The sequence below is a fragment of the Hemiscyllium ocellatum genome, chromosome 28 (genome assembly GCF_020745735.1).
Source record: "Hemiscyllium ocellatum isolate sHemOce1 chromosome 28, sHemOce1.pat.X.cur, whole genome shotgun sequence".
In the NCBI taxonomy this organism is placed as follows: domain Eukaryota; kingdom Metazoa; phylum Chordata; class Chondrichthyes; order Orectolobiformes; family Hemiscylliidae; genus Hemiscyllium; species Hemiscyllium ocellatum.
In genome coordinates, this window is record NC_083428.1 from 31,161,558 (window position 1) to 31,177,120 (window position 15,563).

The 15,563-nt window shown below is 38.6% G+C and overlaps 1 protein-coding gene across 2 annotated transcripts in view; it reads left to right on the forward strand.

Moving 5' to 3' along the window:
- The first annotated feature begins 1,536 nt into the window (after window positions 1–1,536).
- arid3a (AT-rich interactive domain 3A) overlaps window positions 1,537–15,563 on the forward strand; it is a 93,204-nt gene continuing 79,177 nt past the window's right edge. For both annotated transcript variants that reach the window (XM_060846097.1, XM_060846098.1), the window contains exon 1: window positions 1,537–2,368. In XM_060846097.1, the coding sequence (XP_060702080.1) occupies window positions 1,667–2,368 (702 nt within the window). In that variant the 5' untranslated portion in view covers window positions 1,537–1,666. The remainder of the gene's footprint in view (window positions 2,369–15,563) is intronic.

The following is a 15,563-nucleotide window of genomic DNA, read 5'->3' on the forward strand; positions in this document are numbered from 1 at the left end:
ACCAGAATAGAAATTCAGTTTAGGAAAAGATTGGAATTAAATAATGTCTTTCAGGACATCTCACAGCATTTGCAACAAATTAAGTATCTTGAATAGTAGTTGCAATTCTAATGTAGGAAATGCAGCACTCAGTTTGTGTCGAGCAAGCTCTGCCATCAGCAATATGATAATAGGTAATCTGTTTTATTTAATGATGTGATCGGGGTGTTAATATTGGCAAGAAAATCGGGGATAATTTTGCTTCCCTCTTTGAAGTTTTGCCAAGGGATCTTTTACGCTGTTTGACAGAGCAAGCCAGGTCTCATGTTATTTGAAAGGTAATACCTCTAGCTGACGTGTTAGTCTAGACTTTTGTGCATGGTACACGGATCCGGTGCCCACAATCTTTGGCCTCCAAATTGAGAGTTCTATTTACTGAAACATAGTTGACTCAAATTTGGAGACAAAGTTGGTTTTATTTTCTCTGGACAAGCTTCCATTGTTTCTGACGTTCACCAATCGCCCTTTCATAAAGTGTTCAAGCTGAAGGCAAAATCATGTTTGCCTGTAATTCTACCACAGTCAAAAATATCTTTAGCAATATTCAACAGATAGAAATTGGTATAAAAGTAAACTGCTACAGATATTTGAAATCTGAAATATAAACAAAACTTAGTAGGTCAAATAAAATTTCTGAAAAGAAAATAATTTATGATTTGGATTGCAGTGACTTTTTTAAAGACAGAAACTGGACTTTCCTTAAATTGTGAAAACAGACAAATGAAAATTGAGTTTATTTTACACCAAAATCATTTTTCTTCAATGAAGTTAATAGAAACTAATCAGGTGTTCTGAAAAAAAATGCTGCAAATTTACTAATATCTACATCCATGCCATTGTTGCAGGCCATTCATAATCCCAATGCTAGGTACATGTTGAAAGCATGACCAAAGTAATTCTAGTGAGCACGTAGAACAGACCATTGTTCTGACAAGAATTATCACATTCAGGAAAGGAAAAATGACCAAAGAAATTCAAGATAGGGGGTAAAATGGGAAAATGCCAGATATGAAATCCACGAAGGGGAGATGGATTAAGTACAGAATCCTTTGCTTTCCCCGCTCTGATAAGATCATAATCTCTATTTAATGTTAATGAACCTTGTATGTTGACATTCAATGCATTTCGTTCTCATTTTTAACTTTGCATTTTCACCAGTTGCCGTTGTAACTTTATTTTATGCTGTGTTGTTTCCTACATTCAAATGTTATGCAGTATAGGCGATCATCTCAAAAAGCAAACTATAATTATGTTTCACCCTCATTGAATTAAAAAAAACTGTTTTTTTTCCTACGCAAAAAAAAAGTTAACGTTTATCTCTACCACAGATGTGTAATGTCTTACAACATTAATTCCAACGGCTTTTTCCGCCTCAGGGATAGACAAACACCTGAATGGCAATCTAGACGAAAAGTTGCGGAATCTTTCTGACCCCAAACCCTCCCCCTTCCAGTTGTAAAGAGTGGAGTTGAGTAGTGGCTGAGCGGATCACTCCCCTCCGTCTGTTTCTTATTACTCCTTATCAATATCAGCCCCGTGCAAACAGATCGGCAGAACGTAAGCAAGGGATACTTACTGCGATTAGAGAGAGCGCGTGTGAGAGTGAGAGAGAGGGGCTGGGATAGCCATGAAGTTGCAGGCGGTGATGGAAAACCTGCAGAGGCAGCAGCGTGCGCGCCTCGAGCTCGAGGCCCGGCAACAGCAGAACGAGCAGCATCACCAGCAACAGCCCCAGTCCTCGCGTGCGCGCCTTCAGCTCCAGGCCCAACAACAACAGCAGCAGCAGCAAATTCAAATGGAGCAGCGCGAGCCTCGCAGGCTAACGGCCGAGTTTTCCAACGACAACAAGATCCTGGTGATTGCGCAGCAGAGCATCGCTGCTCAGCAAACAGCAGCACTGGCCGCCATGAGAGCAGCGGCAGCCGCCACAGGGACTGACGTTTCAGCCCAACGCGTTCTCGACGAAGGAGACGAAGAGGAACTGGGTATGGAACGAGGCGATAGCCCGAGGCTTTCCGAAACCAGCGAGGCCTTATCTGGGGGAGATGAAATGGATCGAGGAGAAGAAGAGGAAGAGACCGCGGAGCCGCGTTATCCCGATCCTTTAGGATCCGAGGAAGACATGGCTGCTGAGGAGGAAGAAGAATTCGAGGATGAGATGGCTGAGGAAGGAGGTAGCGGAGTTAAAGAGAGGGGAATGCACCACTCTGGTGAGGTGCATCGTTTGCCCGGGCAGCGGCGCCCTATAACTGGGCTCCCTTGCCAGCCACACCCGCAGATGCAAGTCCAGGATCAGGCCGAGTGGACATATGAGGAACAGTTTAAACAGGTATTTACAAACTTGTAAAATCTAACATTTGCCAACTTATTTTATTCAGTTCTATCATGCGATTAGCGTCCTAAGTCCACGCATATTAAAAATACAATTAGGTTTTAACGTAAATTTTATATATGGGTTTAATTTTGAATTTAACTATCTGCACATTTTGCGTATCTTTCAATGTTAAACGCTGGGGAGAGGAGGAGGAGTTCGCAATTGACGTTTGACCCCAGGAATGTTAAGTCTCTGCAACAAATGCATACACGACGACGTCCAGCATGTAATCCCCAGATGGCATTTGGTAATATGCTGAATGGCAACTGCTTTCTTCCCCTTGTTTGGATGAAATATTTATGACACATAAGCAGAGCAAATTTTTTGGTTTGCAGAAATTTATCATTAAAATATTTAGGAAGGAACTGATAAATACTACAGTGAAATTTGATATTTGTATATAATTTTGTTTTTTAATACTTGTCATGTGGGTAATGTGAAAAAGTGGCAAAATTAGGTATGCACACATTTCACTTTGAAATATATTTTTCTTCAGTTTTATAAACTGAATACTTAGTCAAAATTTCTAAATGCTTTGAAGCAGGTGATCCAATTGATTCTTGATACCTTTTTGTTGTTCTACCTGCTTTATTAAACCAAAATAAACCTTTACTGAAGTGTAACTGAGAAATGTTACGTATTCAGTTTTGTCTTGGATAATTACTGATGAAAGCCTTTTAAGTATGTTGAAAGTTTGAAATATTGTACAATTTAGGTAACTGAAAACTTACAGTATGCAGAAGCTAAAATTTATGCTTTAGTGAGAAATTTCAAAAGCTGTTGGTTTTTGGCAAATGATCAAAAATGAGTATGCTGGTTTGTTTGGATATCATCCAAACCATTTAGTGGTTTCTGTGTTTGGCAGCATTTAAGCAAATGTTATAGCATAAATTTAAGGTCTAGGAGATTATTATAATGACTGCAACAAAAATGTAAATACAGGATGGACCCTTGCCAAATATTCAAAACAGTTTGCACTAATCTGAATCTAAAGTCATAAAACCACTGTAGTGGAATATCTTCAGTTAAAAGATCTCAGCAATCCTAATGTTTTCAATTATTTCCTGTGGATTTTAAGTTAACATCTTGCATTTATGTGTGTAATTCTGGGTAAATGCTGCTAACGTAGACAAAACCATGATGTGTACTGAAGTATGTCTTGTGTTTCATGATGTATACATTTTCACTTAACCATGGTACATATGAACGGAGATTAGAATGTTGATTTAAAAGCAATTGTATAACTGAAAAATTGAGATTTAAACATGAAATTTGTCAGTTGTAATTAAATGCATAAAATAATTGAATTAGTGTGATCACTGAACTTTTAAGCAATGCCAGGAATTTGAATTACTCGCTTTTAGTTTTGTTCTGTTATTTCAATTTAGTGCAGGAACATGTATGAAAACTAAGCTTACACTGAATTTGTAACTGTCAACTGTTGATATACTTTTTTCTCTCTGAATTAATTTCTCATTGGCTGAGAACTGGTTTCCTGTCCTTCCATTACTTAAGACTGGAAGGAGGAAGAAATCAAGAAACTGTAGATCAATCTGTTTGAATATCAATTGTAGGGAAGTTCCCTGAGTAGCTGAGTACAGTATTTGAGCAAGTATGAACTAATCAAAGAGAGACAGCATGGATTTGTAACAGGTCGTCGTGACGAGTTGATTCTGTCTTTTCAGGAGCTTCCTAACAAAATGGCCAGTCATTGTAATTTGCATTTAATGGACTTTCAGAAGCTAATTGAGGCTTCATACTGAAAAATATAACTAAGTAAGCATAGAATAGTTGGATTTTGGAACTAAGATTAATTCCATATTGTCAAGCCTTTAAACTGTTGAGGAGCAAATTGGTTTGGTACCAATTTACCATATGAATGTCATTGTGCACAGGTTTAAAAATAATTATCAAAAAGGACAATAGAAAATTTCCTTTTAATCCTTAAAAGATTTGGAATACAGAAGGGAGGAAGTGATCCTTCAGTTGTAAGGAACCTTGGTCACTCCTCACCTGGCTACTGTGTCTCATGATATATTCACTAATGAAAATATAAAATGATTTGAATATTGAGGATAGTCTTTAAAATTGGGTTGTATTTTGTTTAGCAACTGCAAGTGTTGAATTTCATTTTTAAGTTGCATATAAGGCTCAGTTGCAATGCTGGATCGTGTTGATGCTTTGTGGCCACAGTTCACAAGGTATGTTAAGAGTGAGGATGACCATTTACTTCATCTTAATTCACCAAGAAAGAGATTCCAATTCTTTCATTTTGTTGTTTATTTTCCCATCACTGTTCAAAATGTTAATCACGCTTTGTGTAAAAGATGTTTTGATATTTGTCCTAAACTTACCTATTTTTAGTTTGCACCTGTTGAAATCTTCTATTCTTGGTTGAATTTTTATTATTCCAGTTTCTCTCTCTCTCTCATTTCATTCCCTTTTCACTGTCTTATATATCTCTCTTTAATAAATCCCTTCTTAGGTGCCTATTTTTCAGCTTGGTTAGCCCAGGTTTCTCAAATATCATCAGAGCTGAAACTCCTGGCATAAGGATTCATGTTTTCTCTACTGCTTAAATGTCTGTTGTTTCTCAGTGACTAGATCTGCACACAATACTCAAGGTGTGGTCTGACCAGTGCATTCTGCAAGGTTTGAACATTATTTTCTCTATTCTTTTTAACTGCAGTTCTGATTTTATTTGCTTACTATTTGCAGATGGTATAGTTATTTCAACACTTCATAAGTTGCTACTTCACCTTCCTAAGTGAAATTCTTCTTGTTCTTTTTGCATAACTTATTCAATTGATTATCATTTGCAAATATTACCAGTTTACAAAGCTTTGAATCCAAATTAATGATAAGGAAAACTCCTAGCAGAGTTTTTGTGCATTCTATTCAATACAGCAGCCAACTCCAAAATGATCTTCCAGCCAGTTTCTCACCCACTTCAAAATTTTATTGTCAAATCCCATAAATGCAACCAAAAAAACCTTGTGGGTAGTTTTATTAAAGGCATTTTAGAAATCCAAGGTAGTCCACTTAGATTGTCAAATCCTCGAGCAAATAAATCAAGGAGTTGAATAGGAAAGATCTTCTGTTTATATAGAAATCTAACTGCTGTATTATTGCATGGGTAGACCGAAGTTCTCACATATCTGATTTAATTAATCTTGGAACAAATGGAGTATGAGAGTTGCCAATTTTTGGTTTTTGAATATGGCATTACTGCTTGCTTCAAGCTCCTCAGTTTTGATTCCTTCATAATAAAGTGACTCTCTTGTCTTCCAGCACTGAAGAAATACTATCAAACCCTGGTGAATTATTTGTTTTAAAGCTCTTCAGCTTCAGATTTTTTAATCTCATTTACACTGAAGACCTGCATTTGTCTTTGATATTTTTGGAGAGAGAACTTTTTGCCTTCTGCATGCTTTGAAGATTCATTTATTTAAAATAAATTTTAGTATTTAATTTTCGGGAATATCTACATCCTATTATTGCCCTTGTGATGTCAGCTGGTCCAGCCTCTGATTCACTTTGTGTCTCCCCTGATAATGGCAAAAAGGTATGGATTAAAATAAGCTCTGAAGTGTTGGTCCAACCTATGGAGTCTGGAGTCATTTGTCAGGTGAACAGAGTTTTCTTCTTCACCTACAACATGAGGAGATGGAGCACAACTTGGTTGTTCGAAAACTTTCTCGCTCTGCATCTTTGTAGAGATTCTGCCCGTGCACATGCCTAGTGGGCTTCAGTAGGGTAATTATGCTGCCAAAATGCACATCTGATTGTGGATCAAAGAAATGCAAAACCAACAATATGGGAATGTGTGAGGTTATGCACTTTGGTTGGAAGAGTACAGGCTTAGACTATTCTAAATGGATAAGGGCTTCAGAAATCTGACTCACAAAGGGACTACGGAGTCCTGCTTCAGGATAGTCTTAAGGTTAGCATGCAGGTTCAATTGGTAGTTAGGAAGACAAAGGCAATATTAGCATTTGTTTCAAGAGGGCTAGGGATCAGGGATCAAGTGTTCAGGGATCTATTGCTGAGGCTGCTTAAGTCTCTTGTCAGTTCACATTTGAGATATTGTGAGCAACTTTGGACCCTGTATCTAAGGAAGGATGCGCGGTCTTTGGAAGGGCCCACAGGGAGTTTACAAAAATCAAGGGATAGTCATATGAGGAGCAGTTTTGCACTCTGGATTTGTAGAATTTAGAAGAATGAGTGAGGGAAATCTATTGAATCTTACAGAATAATGAGAGGCCTTGTGTAGAGTGGACATGGAGAGGATGTTTCAATTAGTAGAGAGGTCAGGACCTGAGGAAACACCTCAAGTGAAGGGACAACCCTTTAGAACTGAGATGACTCTTCAACTAGAGGGTGGTGACTGTGTGGAACTCGTTGCTACAGAAAGCTGTGGAGGCCAAGTCATTGAATGTCTTTAATTCAGAGTGAAATAGGCTCTTGATTATTAAGGGGATCAGAGGTTACAGGGAGAAGGTAGGAAAATGGAGTTGAGAAACATAATAGCCTGATCTAATGGCAGAGCAGACTCAATGACCTAAATGCTTAATACTATTATTTTACAATCTTCTCTGATGGCCTGGATGTGTGCAGCTTCAACAACAGTCAGAACAAAGCAGACCAGTTGATTGGCATGCCATCCATTGTCTTTAACATTCACTCACTTCACTATTGATTTACAGTGACAGCAGTGTGTACTATCTACCAGATGCGATTGAGTAATTCACCAAGACTTCTTAAACAGCACCTTCTAAATCTGCAACTTCGATCAGTTAGAAAGTGAAGGGCAGCAGATGCTCAGGAACTTCACCATCTGAAGTTTTCCTCTAAGCTACACACAATTCTGTTTTGGAGCTATACACTTCGTTCTCTATCGCTCAGTCAAAATTGTGGGCACCCTTTCTAAGAGTGTTGTGAGTGTGCCTCCAATCCCAAGGATTGTAATGGAGAAAGCAGATAACCACCACTACCTTTGACAGGGCAATTAGGAAAAGGCTACAAATGTGTAAATCATGTGAAAGATTAATGTAGATTTTTTATGATCAAATCGTTTCTCTTTAGTTATGCTTTTCAAGTTTCCATGTTCTTCTGATCACCTTTGTAGCATGTTTTGTGTGATCATTTATATGTCAGTGAATTCATTCTCACTGCAGAATGTGTAAGGAAATTTTAATCCTTCATTTCATTGTTAATCAACTGATTACTCCCACCAATGTCTTTTTCCTAACCCTGACCCGAAATACTGATTAGTCTATATGCCTGCTGTTTCTTGGATACTACCTGACTTGCTATGCTTTTCCAGCTCCACACTTTTTGACTGCCAACAGGAAGTGTTCTGCATGACAGATAATAATTTGAGCGATGCTAAAGCCATGTGAAAAAAACAGTACATTAGCTCTGAGTGACTTTTAATCTTCATGTAACCTGTGAAATAAATTGCAAAGGTAGCCAGAAAGATGAATTCAGACAGTATATTTGAAACTGTTTCCTGGAACAGTATATTGTGGATCTGACTAAGGATCAAGCTAATTTGGATCTTGCATTGACCAAAAAAAAGGATGAAAATAAACAAGGCAAGCTAGCAAGTAATATAAAAATGGGCAGTAAAAGCTTCTTAATAAAATGTCAAAGTGAATGTTGAGAACAAGGTTGGCAAAATACTAGTAAGTAATCAAGATATGGCAGAGGTCTTTTGTAAAAAGTATCTTGCATCAGTCTTCATGGTGAAAAACACTAATAGCATTCCAAGATACTAGTAATCAAGGGGCAAACTATTGCTATTGAAGAAAGTACTCAAGAAAATAGTGGGTTTAAAAACAAGCCCTTGGTCTTGATGGGTTGCATCTAGGATTTTAAAGGAAGTAGCTACAGAGATGGTGGATGCATCTTTGAAAAATCCTTTTGATTCTGAAAAAGTCACAGAAAACTGCAACCAAAACAAAGTCCAGCAGAGTCAGCATACCTTCACGCCTGACAAATTTACTACAGTTCTTTGAAGAAGTAACAAGTAGAACAGAGAAAGGAGTAGACATATTTGAATTTCCAAAAGGTGTTTGATAGGTTACTGCATAGGGACACTTAATAAGAGCCGTGATGTTGAGAGTAACATATTAGCCTGGAGAGATGTCTTACTACTCATAGACATAGTTAGAATAAATGGGATATTTTTGAGGTTGATACTTTTCAACTAATCGAGTGCCTCGGGGATTAATGCTGAGCCAAAATAATTTACAGTGCATATTATAGATTCTGATCATGGAAGTGAAAATGGTATCAGCAAGTTTGCAGAGGACACAAGAATAGGTGAGAAAACAAATTAGGATGACACAGGGAGTCTTCTGTGGGATATCAACAAACATAGAAAAGTAGATGCAGAAGTATTCCCTTTGAGCCTGCACCACCACACAATATGATCATGGCTTTCAGTTTCCCATTCCAGCTTTCTCTCCATACCTCTTGATCTATTTAACCGCAAGGGCCAAGTCCAGCTCCCTCTTGAATGTATTTAATAAACTGGCCCACAGCTTTCTGTGGTAGAGAATTCCACAGGTGAAGAAATTCTTCCTCATCTCAGTTCTGAATGGCTTACCCCTTATTCTTCGAGTGCGACCCCTAGTTCTTTATTTGCCCTTCATTGGGAACATTCTTTGGCATTTACCTGTCCAGTCCCGTCAGGATATTATCTGCTTCTGCGACCACCCCATCCCCAATCCTCCTAAATTCCAGTGAGTACTAGACCAATCGATCCAGTCTTCACATGTCAGTTCTGCCAACCTGGAAATCAGTCTAGTGAACCTTTTGGATTCCCACAATAGCAAGAATGTCCTTGCTCAGACTAGGAAACCAACACTGCACAAGCTATCCCTACCCCTTAACCCAAATACCTTGCTATGAATACCTAGCCAGCTTGCCATTAGCTTTCCTTACTGCCTTCTGTGCCTGCATGCCAATCTTCAACGACTGTTCCACCATAATACCCAGTTCTTGTTGTACCTTTTCCTAAACTGGTGCCATTCAGCTTATCTACTTTCCTGTTTTTGCCACCACTTTGGATAATCTTCCATTTATCCACGTTATATTGCATTTGCCAAGTTATTGCCCAGTCAGCCAGCCTGTCCAAGTCATGCTGCAACTTCTTAGTGGCCTCCTTATAGCGCGCACTGCCATCCAGCTTAGTCTGCAAATTTGGAGACAGTATTCAATTCCTTCATCCAAATCGTCAATGTATATTGTGAACTGCTAGGGTCCCAGCACTGAATCCTACCCCACTTGTCACTGCCTGCCACTCTGAAAAAGGCCTGATTATGCCAACACTCTGCTTCTCGTCAGTTAACCAGTTCTCTATCCACATCAATACATCACCTCTGTTATCATTTTGTTTACTAACCTTGTGGGACCTTTTTAAAGCCTTTTAAAGTCCAGGTACATAACATCCAATGATTCACTCTCTGCTAGTTTCCTCCTCAAAAAAAATTCCAGATTTGCCCAGCGTGATTTCACTGACTTGGACCAATCCTGTTACTGCTTTCCAAATGTTTAGGTATTACACCCTTATTAATTGAGTGCAGCATTTTCCCCACCACCAATATGTAGCTAAGCAGCTTATAGTTCTCTGTTTTCTCCCTTGCTCGCAACGTCCCCCCCCCCCACCACTCTCTCTCATGTGTTCTCTCTCTCTCACGTGCGCGATCTCTCTCTCTTTTTCTCTCTCTCTCTCTCTCTCTCTCTCTCACGCGCTCACTCTTTGAAACATGAGGTTGCATTAGCTACCCGCACAGTCCATTAGAACTCTTCTGGAGTCCACCGAGTGATGGAAAGTGATCATCATTGTGTCCACTATTTCTAGAGCTACTTCCTTAAGTACTCTGAAATGCAGAGGAAATCTCTGTGGACTTACTGGGTTTTCCCAATACCATTTCCTGACAAATAAGGATTTCCTACAATTTCTCTTCCATGCTTGACACTGTGTTCCTAACGTTTCCTGAAGTTATTTGTTTCCTCCTTAGTGAAGACAGAGTCAAAGTATTTGTTCAACTGGTCTTCCATCTCCTTGTCCATTATACGTTCACCTGAATCTAATTGTAAGGCACCTACATTTGTTTTCACCAGTCTTTTCCTTTTCACAAGGTGTGATAGTGGGCAAAATCTTGGCAGCTGCAATATAATGTAGGAAAATATGAGCGTATCCAGTTTGGCAGGCAGAATAGAGTAGCTGAATGTTGTTTAGATGGAGAAAGCTGTAGCACAGAGGGATTTGGAGGGTCCTTGTGTATAAATCACAAAAAAGCTATCATCCAAATGTAGTGGGTAACAGGAAAGACAAAAGGATTGTTGGCCTTTGTTTCAAAGAGAATGGAGTATTAAAAATAGGGAAACCTTGCTAAAACCAGACATTGCAAGCTGGAATACTGTGGATAGTTTTGAGTGTGATTTATTGTTGTCACATGTACCAAGACCCAGTGAAAAGTGTTGTTTTGCAAGCCATACAAGCAGATCATACCATACAAAGTGCATCAGGGTAGCAGAATAGAGTGCAGAATAATGCTTAATGTTTAGTCTCCTCGTTTAAGGAAAGATATACTGACATTGGAGGCAGTCCAGAAATGTCCATTGGTTAATTCTGGCTATGGAAGGATTTCTTATATAAAGAGGTTGAGTAGGTTAGGCTTTTACATTGGAGTTTAGATTAGGAGGTGACCATATAAGATTTTTTAGGGGGCTTGATTGTATGGGGAAACGTTGTATTACGTTCTCACAAATGGGGAAACAACCAGAGGATATGGTGTCCAGTGTATACAGTGGCCCATTTAAGCCATACGTGGAGGCATATTTTTCTCTGGGCATATGGAATCCATGGAATTTTGTACTGCAGAAGACTGTTAAGGCTGGGACATTAAGTGTATTCAAGGCTGAGAGATTTTTAATCAGTAAGAGAATGAAGCTTTGGGGACAAAGGCAGGAAAGTAAAGCTGAGGATTAATGGATCAGGCTTAGTCTCATTGAATAGTGGATCAGACTTATTGTGCCAAATGGTCTATTTCTGCTCCTATATTTTGAAATTCTTACTATCAATAATCTTTTCATCCTCCTGGTCAATGTTATTTTCTCATAAATATGTTTCACTCGTAATTTTTACTCAAGCATTGGTTAAAAAAAACTTTGCGAAAAACAGAACTTTTTTTCCCCCTTAAATTCCTTTTACACTTTACTTACTGTTGTGCAGGGTGGGGGGGGGGGGGGGGGGGGGGGGGCGGTGCCTATGAAAATGTCCTTTTATGGTATATCTAGCAAGAATTGATGTATGCGCACTAGGCATAAACCTTACATTTTTTAGCCATGATGTTCATGTTGTTCCTATTCAAATGGGTGATGAGGACACAAACCTTTTATTCATTAAATTTTTCATCTTAGAGTGTGAGTTTTTTTCTTCCTTTTCTGGGGTCTCCAGATTATTCTTTTCTTGTACTTTAACAAGGTTAGAAACATGCAGGACCATATACAGATAATTTCAAAATTCAAAAAATAAGGTAGAAGTTGCCTTTCAGTATCTTGAGTACATTTATCTGCTGTCTAATTCTACCTGGAGTTAGAATTCTTCAATTTACTCCTCTTCACTTGTCATCAAACTTAAGCTATAGTCAATGTTATCTAATTTCCTCTCAAATTGCTGTTTTGTTTTGCAAACAAAGCCTTTAACACTTGCCATTCATTTGGAAACTATTTTCTCTCACACTTCATTTTCAAATCAGTGACTTCCGCCATTTATCATCCAGTCCTACTCAGTTCTGGTATTGGTTTTTTCCTAATCTGTCAGTGTCCTTCAGGTTGTTCCTCCTTGCCAAACTTTTTCCAGTCTTTTAAGGTCAAGAAGCTGAAACATTTTGCCTTTTGAAGTTCTTCATTACTTTTAATGAGGCTTTGAAAATCTTTTTTTTAATGTCTTTTGTAAATCTGGCAGAGCTACCATTTCTTAGCTTTGATTCTACGTTTAATCTTTTTTGGTCTTCGGATGTGAGCATCACTGGTGAGGCCAGTGGTGTCTTATTAAAACTTTAGTGGGTTGACAATTTTTTGATACAGTAGGTTTATTATTATGTGTGTTTTTTACATATTTATAACATGCCTTTTTATAGTATATCCAGCATCACCTAATTGTCTTGAGTGCCCATGCAACTTTACATTTTTTAGCCACAGTGTACATTATAATGTTCGTACTTATTTATTGTTCTATTAGTAAATCCTCTTGAGAAGGAGATGCACTTCCTTAAACTGATGCTGTCCATGCAGTGCATAACAAAGTGCTGTTAAGGCAATGCGTAAGCACATGCCTAACCTTTGTGGTGGTTAGTCTATGCAGCCAGTAGGTGAGTTACTCACTGCAGAATACTTTTGTAACCACAGTATCCTGTATTGTTCATTTATTTAAATTTTTGTAAGATCCCAGGATGTTGTTGATGGGGGAGCTTAGTGCTATTCTTTTATTGTTAAGGGTAGACTGTTAAATTCTGTCTTGTCGGAGATTTTCGTTACCTGACACAAATACCTGACACATGGGGCACAAATATTATTTGCCAGCTGTCAACCCAAGTCAGAATTTTCTGGTTCTTTATTTGTGCAGGCAAAGGCTGCTTCAATATTTGAGGACATGAATGGTAATGAACACTCATTAGTGCACTTATGCCTCTAACCAATGGAGAGATTTTCCCTGATTTCTATTAATTCCAGTTTTGCTATGGTTCTTTGATGTCACATTCATTCAGGTTCTGTCTTGATGTCAAATGACAGTCTTACCATATCCTGATGAAGGAGTGAAGCTCCAAAAGCTTGCAATTATAATTCTGGTGTTGTTCAATTTTTGACTCTCATTTTAGTCTTTGTAATTCATTTCTTTTGTTCATGGTTGTACCAAGGCTGTTGTCCCATTTCCCACCTCAGTTGAAGCAAAACGCTCAGACACACTATAGTTGTACCTCTTTCATCTTTATTCCAGGCCTTGGAGGGAGAGAGAACGATCTCCCATGTTCACCGGGACATGAGTTCATTGTCTTCTCTGGAAGAGCAATTTTTCAATGAACTATATAGTCATGTTACAAGGATGAGCATCCACATAAGGCAAAATGCATTTTGATTGGGTGACCGTTACAATCAGCGAGTGTCAATAGTAAAGATTAAGCCATCTGCTGTCAGACAATGAACAACTGGCTTCACATAATGAATACTTTTCGCCTTGTTAAACTGACCTCACGTACTGAATGCTACCTCATCTTTTTAAATGGCTTTACATAATGAATGTTTTTCCACCTTGTTAACCCTTTATCCTTGCCTCCAGAACCTCATTGTTAACTGTAAGTTCTTATCTGACCTGAGTCATGCTCAGCTGATCCACGTTTCACAAAACTCAGAACTTAACTCTTTCCCTGCCTGCGCTCAACTGAACTTCATTTCACAAAACTCAATTTTACTCTTTCCTTGCCTCCTTATATCCGATACAAATTCTCAGAACCAGAGCTAGATAGGCTTTCACAACAATGTAAATTAGAGATACAAACAGGTCATCATTACCTGTTCTGGCATAGCTGTGTCTCCAGACCCACAGCAATGTGGTTGAATTTTAAATTCTCTCCTAACAATTATGGATTCGCAATAAAATGATAGCTTAGCCAGTAATGTCCACATCCCATGAACAAATTTTTTTAAAAGGTCACTGTAATCTCTCATTTGGAGGGGAACTCACAGGTGATTGTGTTGTCATGCATTTGTTGCCCTTGTACTTCCAGGTGGCAGAGATTGCAGATCTAGGGGAATGAGTTTGCTAAGAGTTGTATTATAGATTGGGGGGGGGGTGGGAGGTGGGAGTCCAATCCTAGGTTTAAGGTGAGAGAAAAAACTTTACAGGGACTCAAAGGGCAACCTTTTCGTGCAGAGGGTAGTGTGTATATAGAATAAGCTGCTGGAGGAAGTGGTAGAGGCTGGTACAATTGCATTATTTTAAAAGGCATCAGGATAGGTATAGTAGTAGAAAGGGTTTAGCGGGATATAGGCCACGTATTGGCAAATGGGACTAGATTAATTTCGGATATCTGATCGACATTGATGAATTGAGCCAAAGGGTCTGTTTCCATGCTGTACATCCCTATGACTCTCTGAAGATTGGTTAAAAAGCTACAAATATTTTGAGTCAGTTATGAGTGTTATTTGCTCCCAGATTTTTTTTTGTTGAGTTTTTGTTGTCTCAATAAACTGTGGAACAGGGCTTTGCACATCACTTAAAACACGTATCCTGTTCAAAGTTTGGGAGAAGATTTGTAGCTCGGGTGCTCGTGTTGTGGTAGACCTATGGGCGAGAGGCGCTAAGACAAGCCAGGAAATGGGAATCCTGTGCCAACCGCCTAAGCGCCACATACGAACAACTCCAGCTCCTGCACGAATGCCGAACAGAACCACAACATGTATCCTGGATTAGTGCCACGCAGAAACGGGCCATTTGGTTATTGAGTTTCCACCAGTTCTTTTGATAAACAATCTGAATAATCCCTTTCCCTATATATCCAAATCCCTCTTGGAGGATCCTTTTGAATCCATACCCGTAATCCAATCAAATAGTGCATTCCAAATACTCACTACTTTTTTTTAATATAAAAAAAGAAATAGTTACTCATACCTTGGACAATCAGTGGGACTAAGCAAATGTTTTATATAGGTGAGCATAACTATTTCACTTTTATATTATGTGCTAGCTTTATAAATCCTTTTTTAATCTCTTCTTTCACTTTCAACATTATGATGTAAAGGAAGACTAAGAAGTAAGTCGTAAAGAAGAAAATTTCCGATTGCTGCAGGTTATCCAAAGAAATAACCAAAATTCTTAACACCAGTTGGAACTTCCAGTAGTGAACTTTTCAACTCCTAAACCTTGATCAGCAATCTCTGGTAATTATTTAGGAGCATCTGAGTTTAAACAGATATAATGTTGTCCCTGTACTATTTCCATCTTGCAGTAGTGAGAGATGCGTGTCAAAGTGACCAAGTCGTGAGATTAGACTAATGGAGTGGAATCAAACAAAGTTTGAGCCCACACCGTGTCCTTTAATGTTTTACAATATTATTTGTGTGACTTCAGAAACTC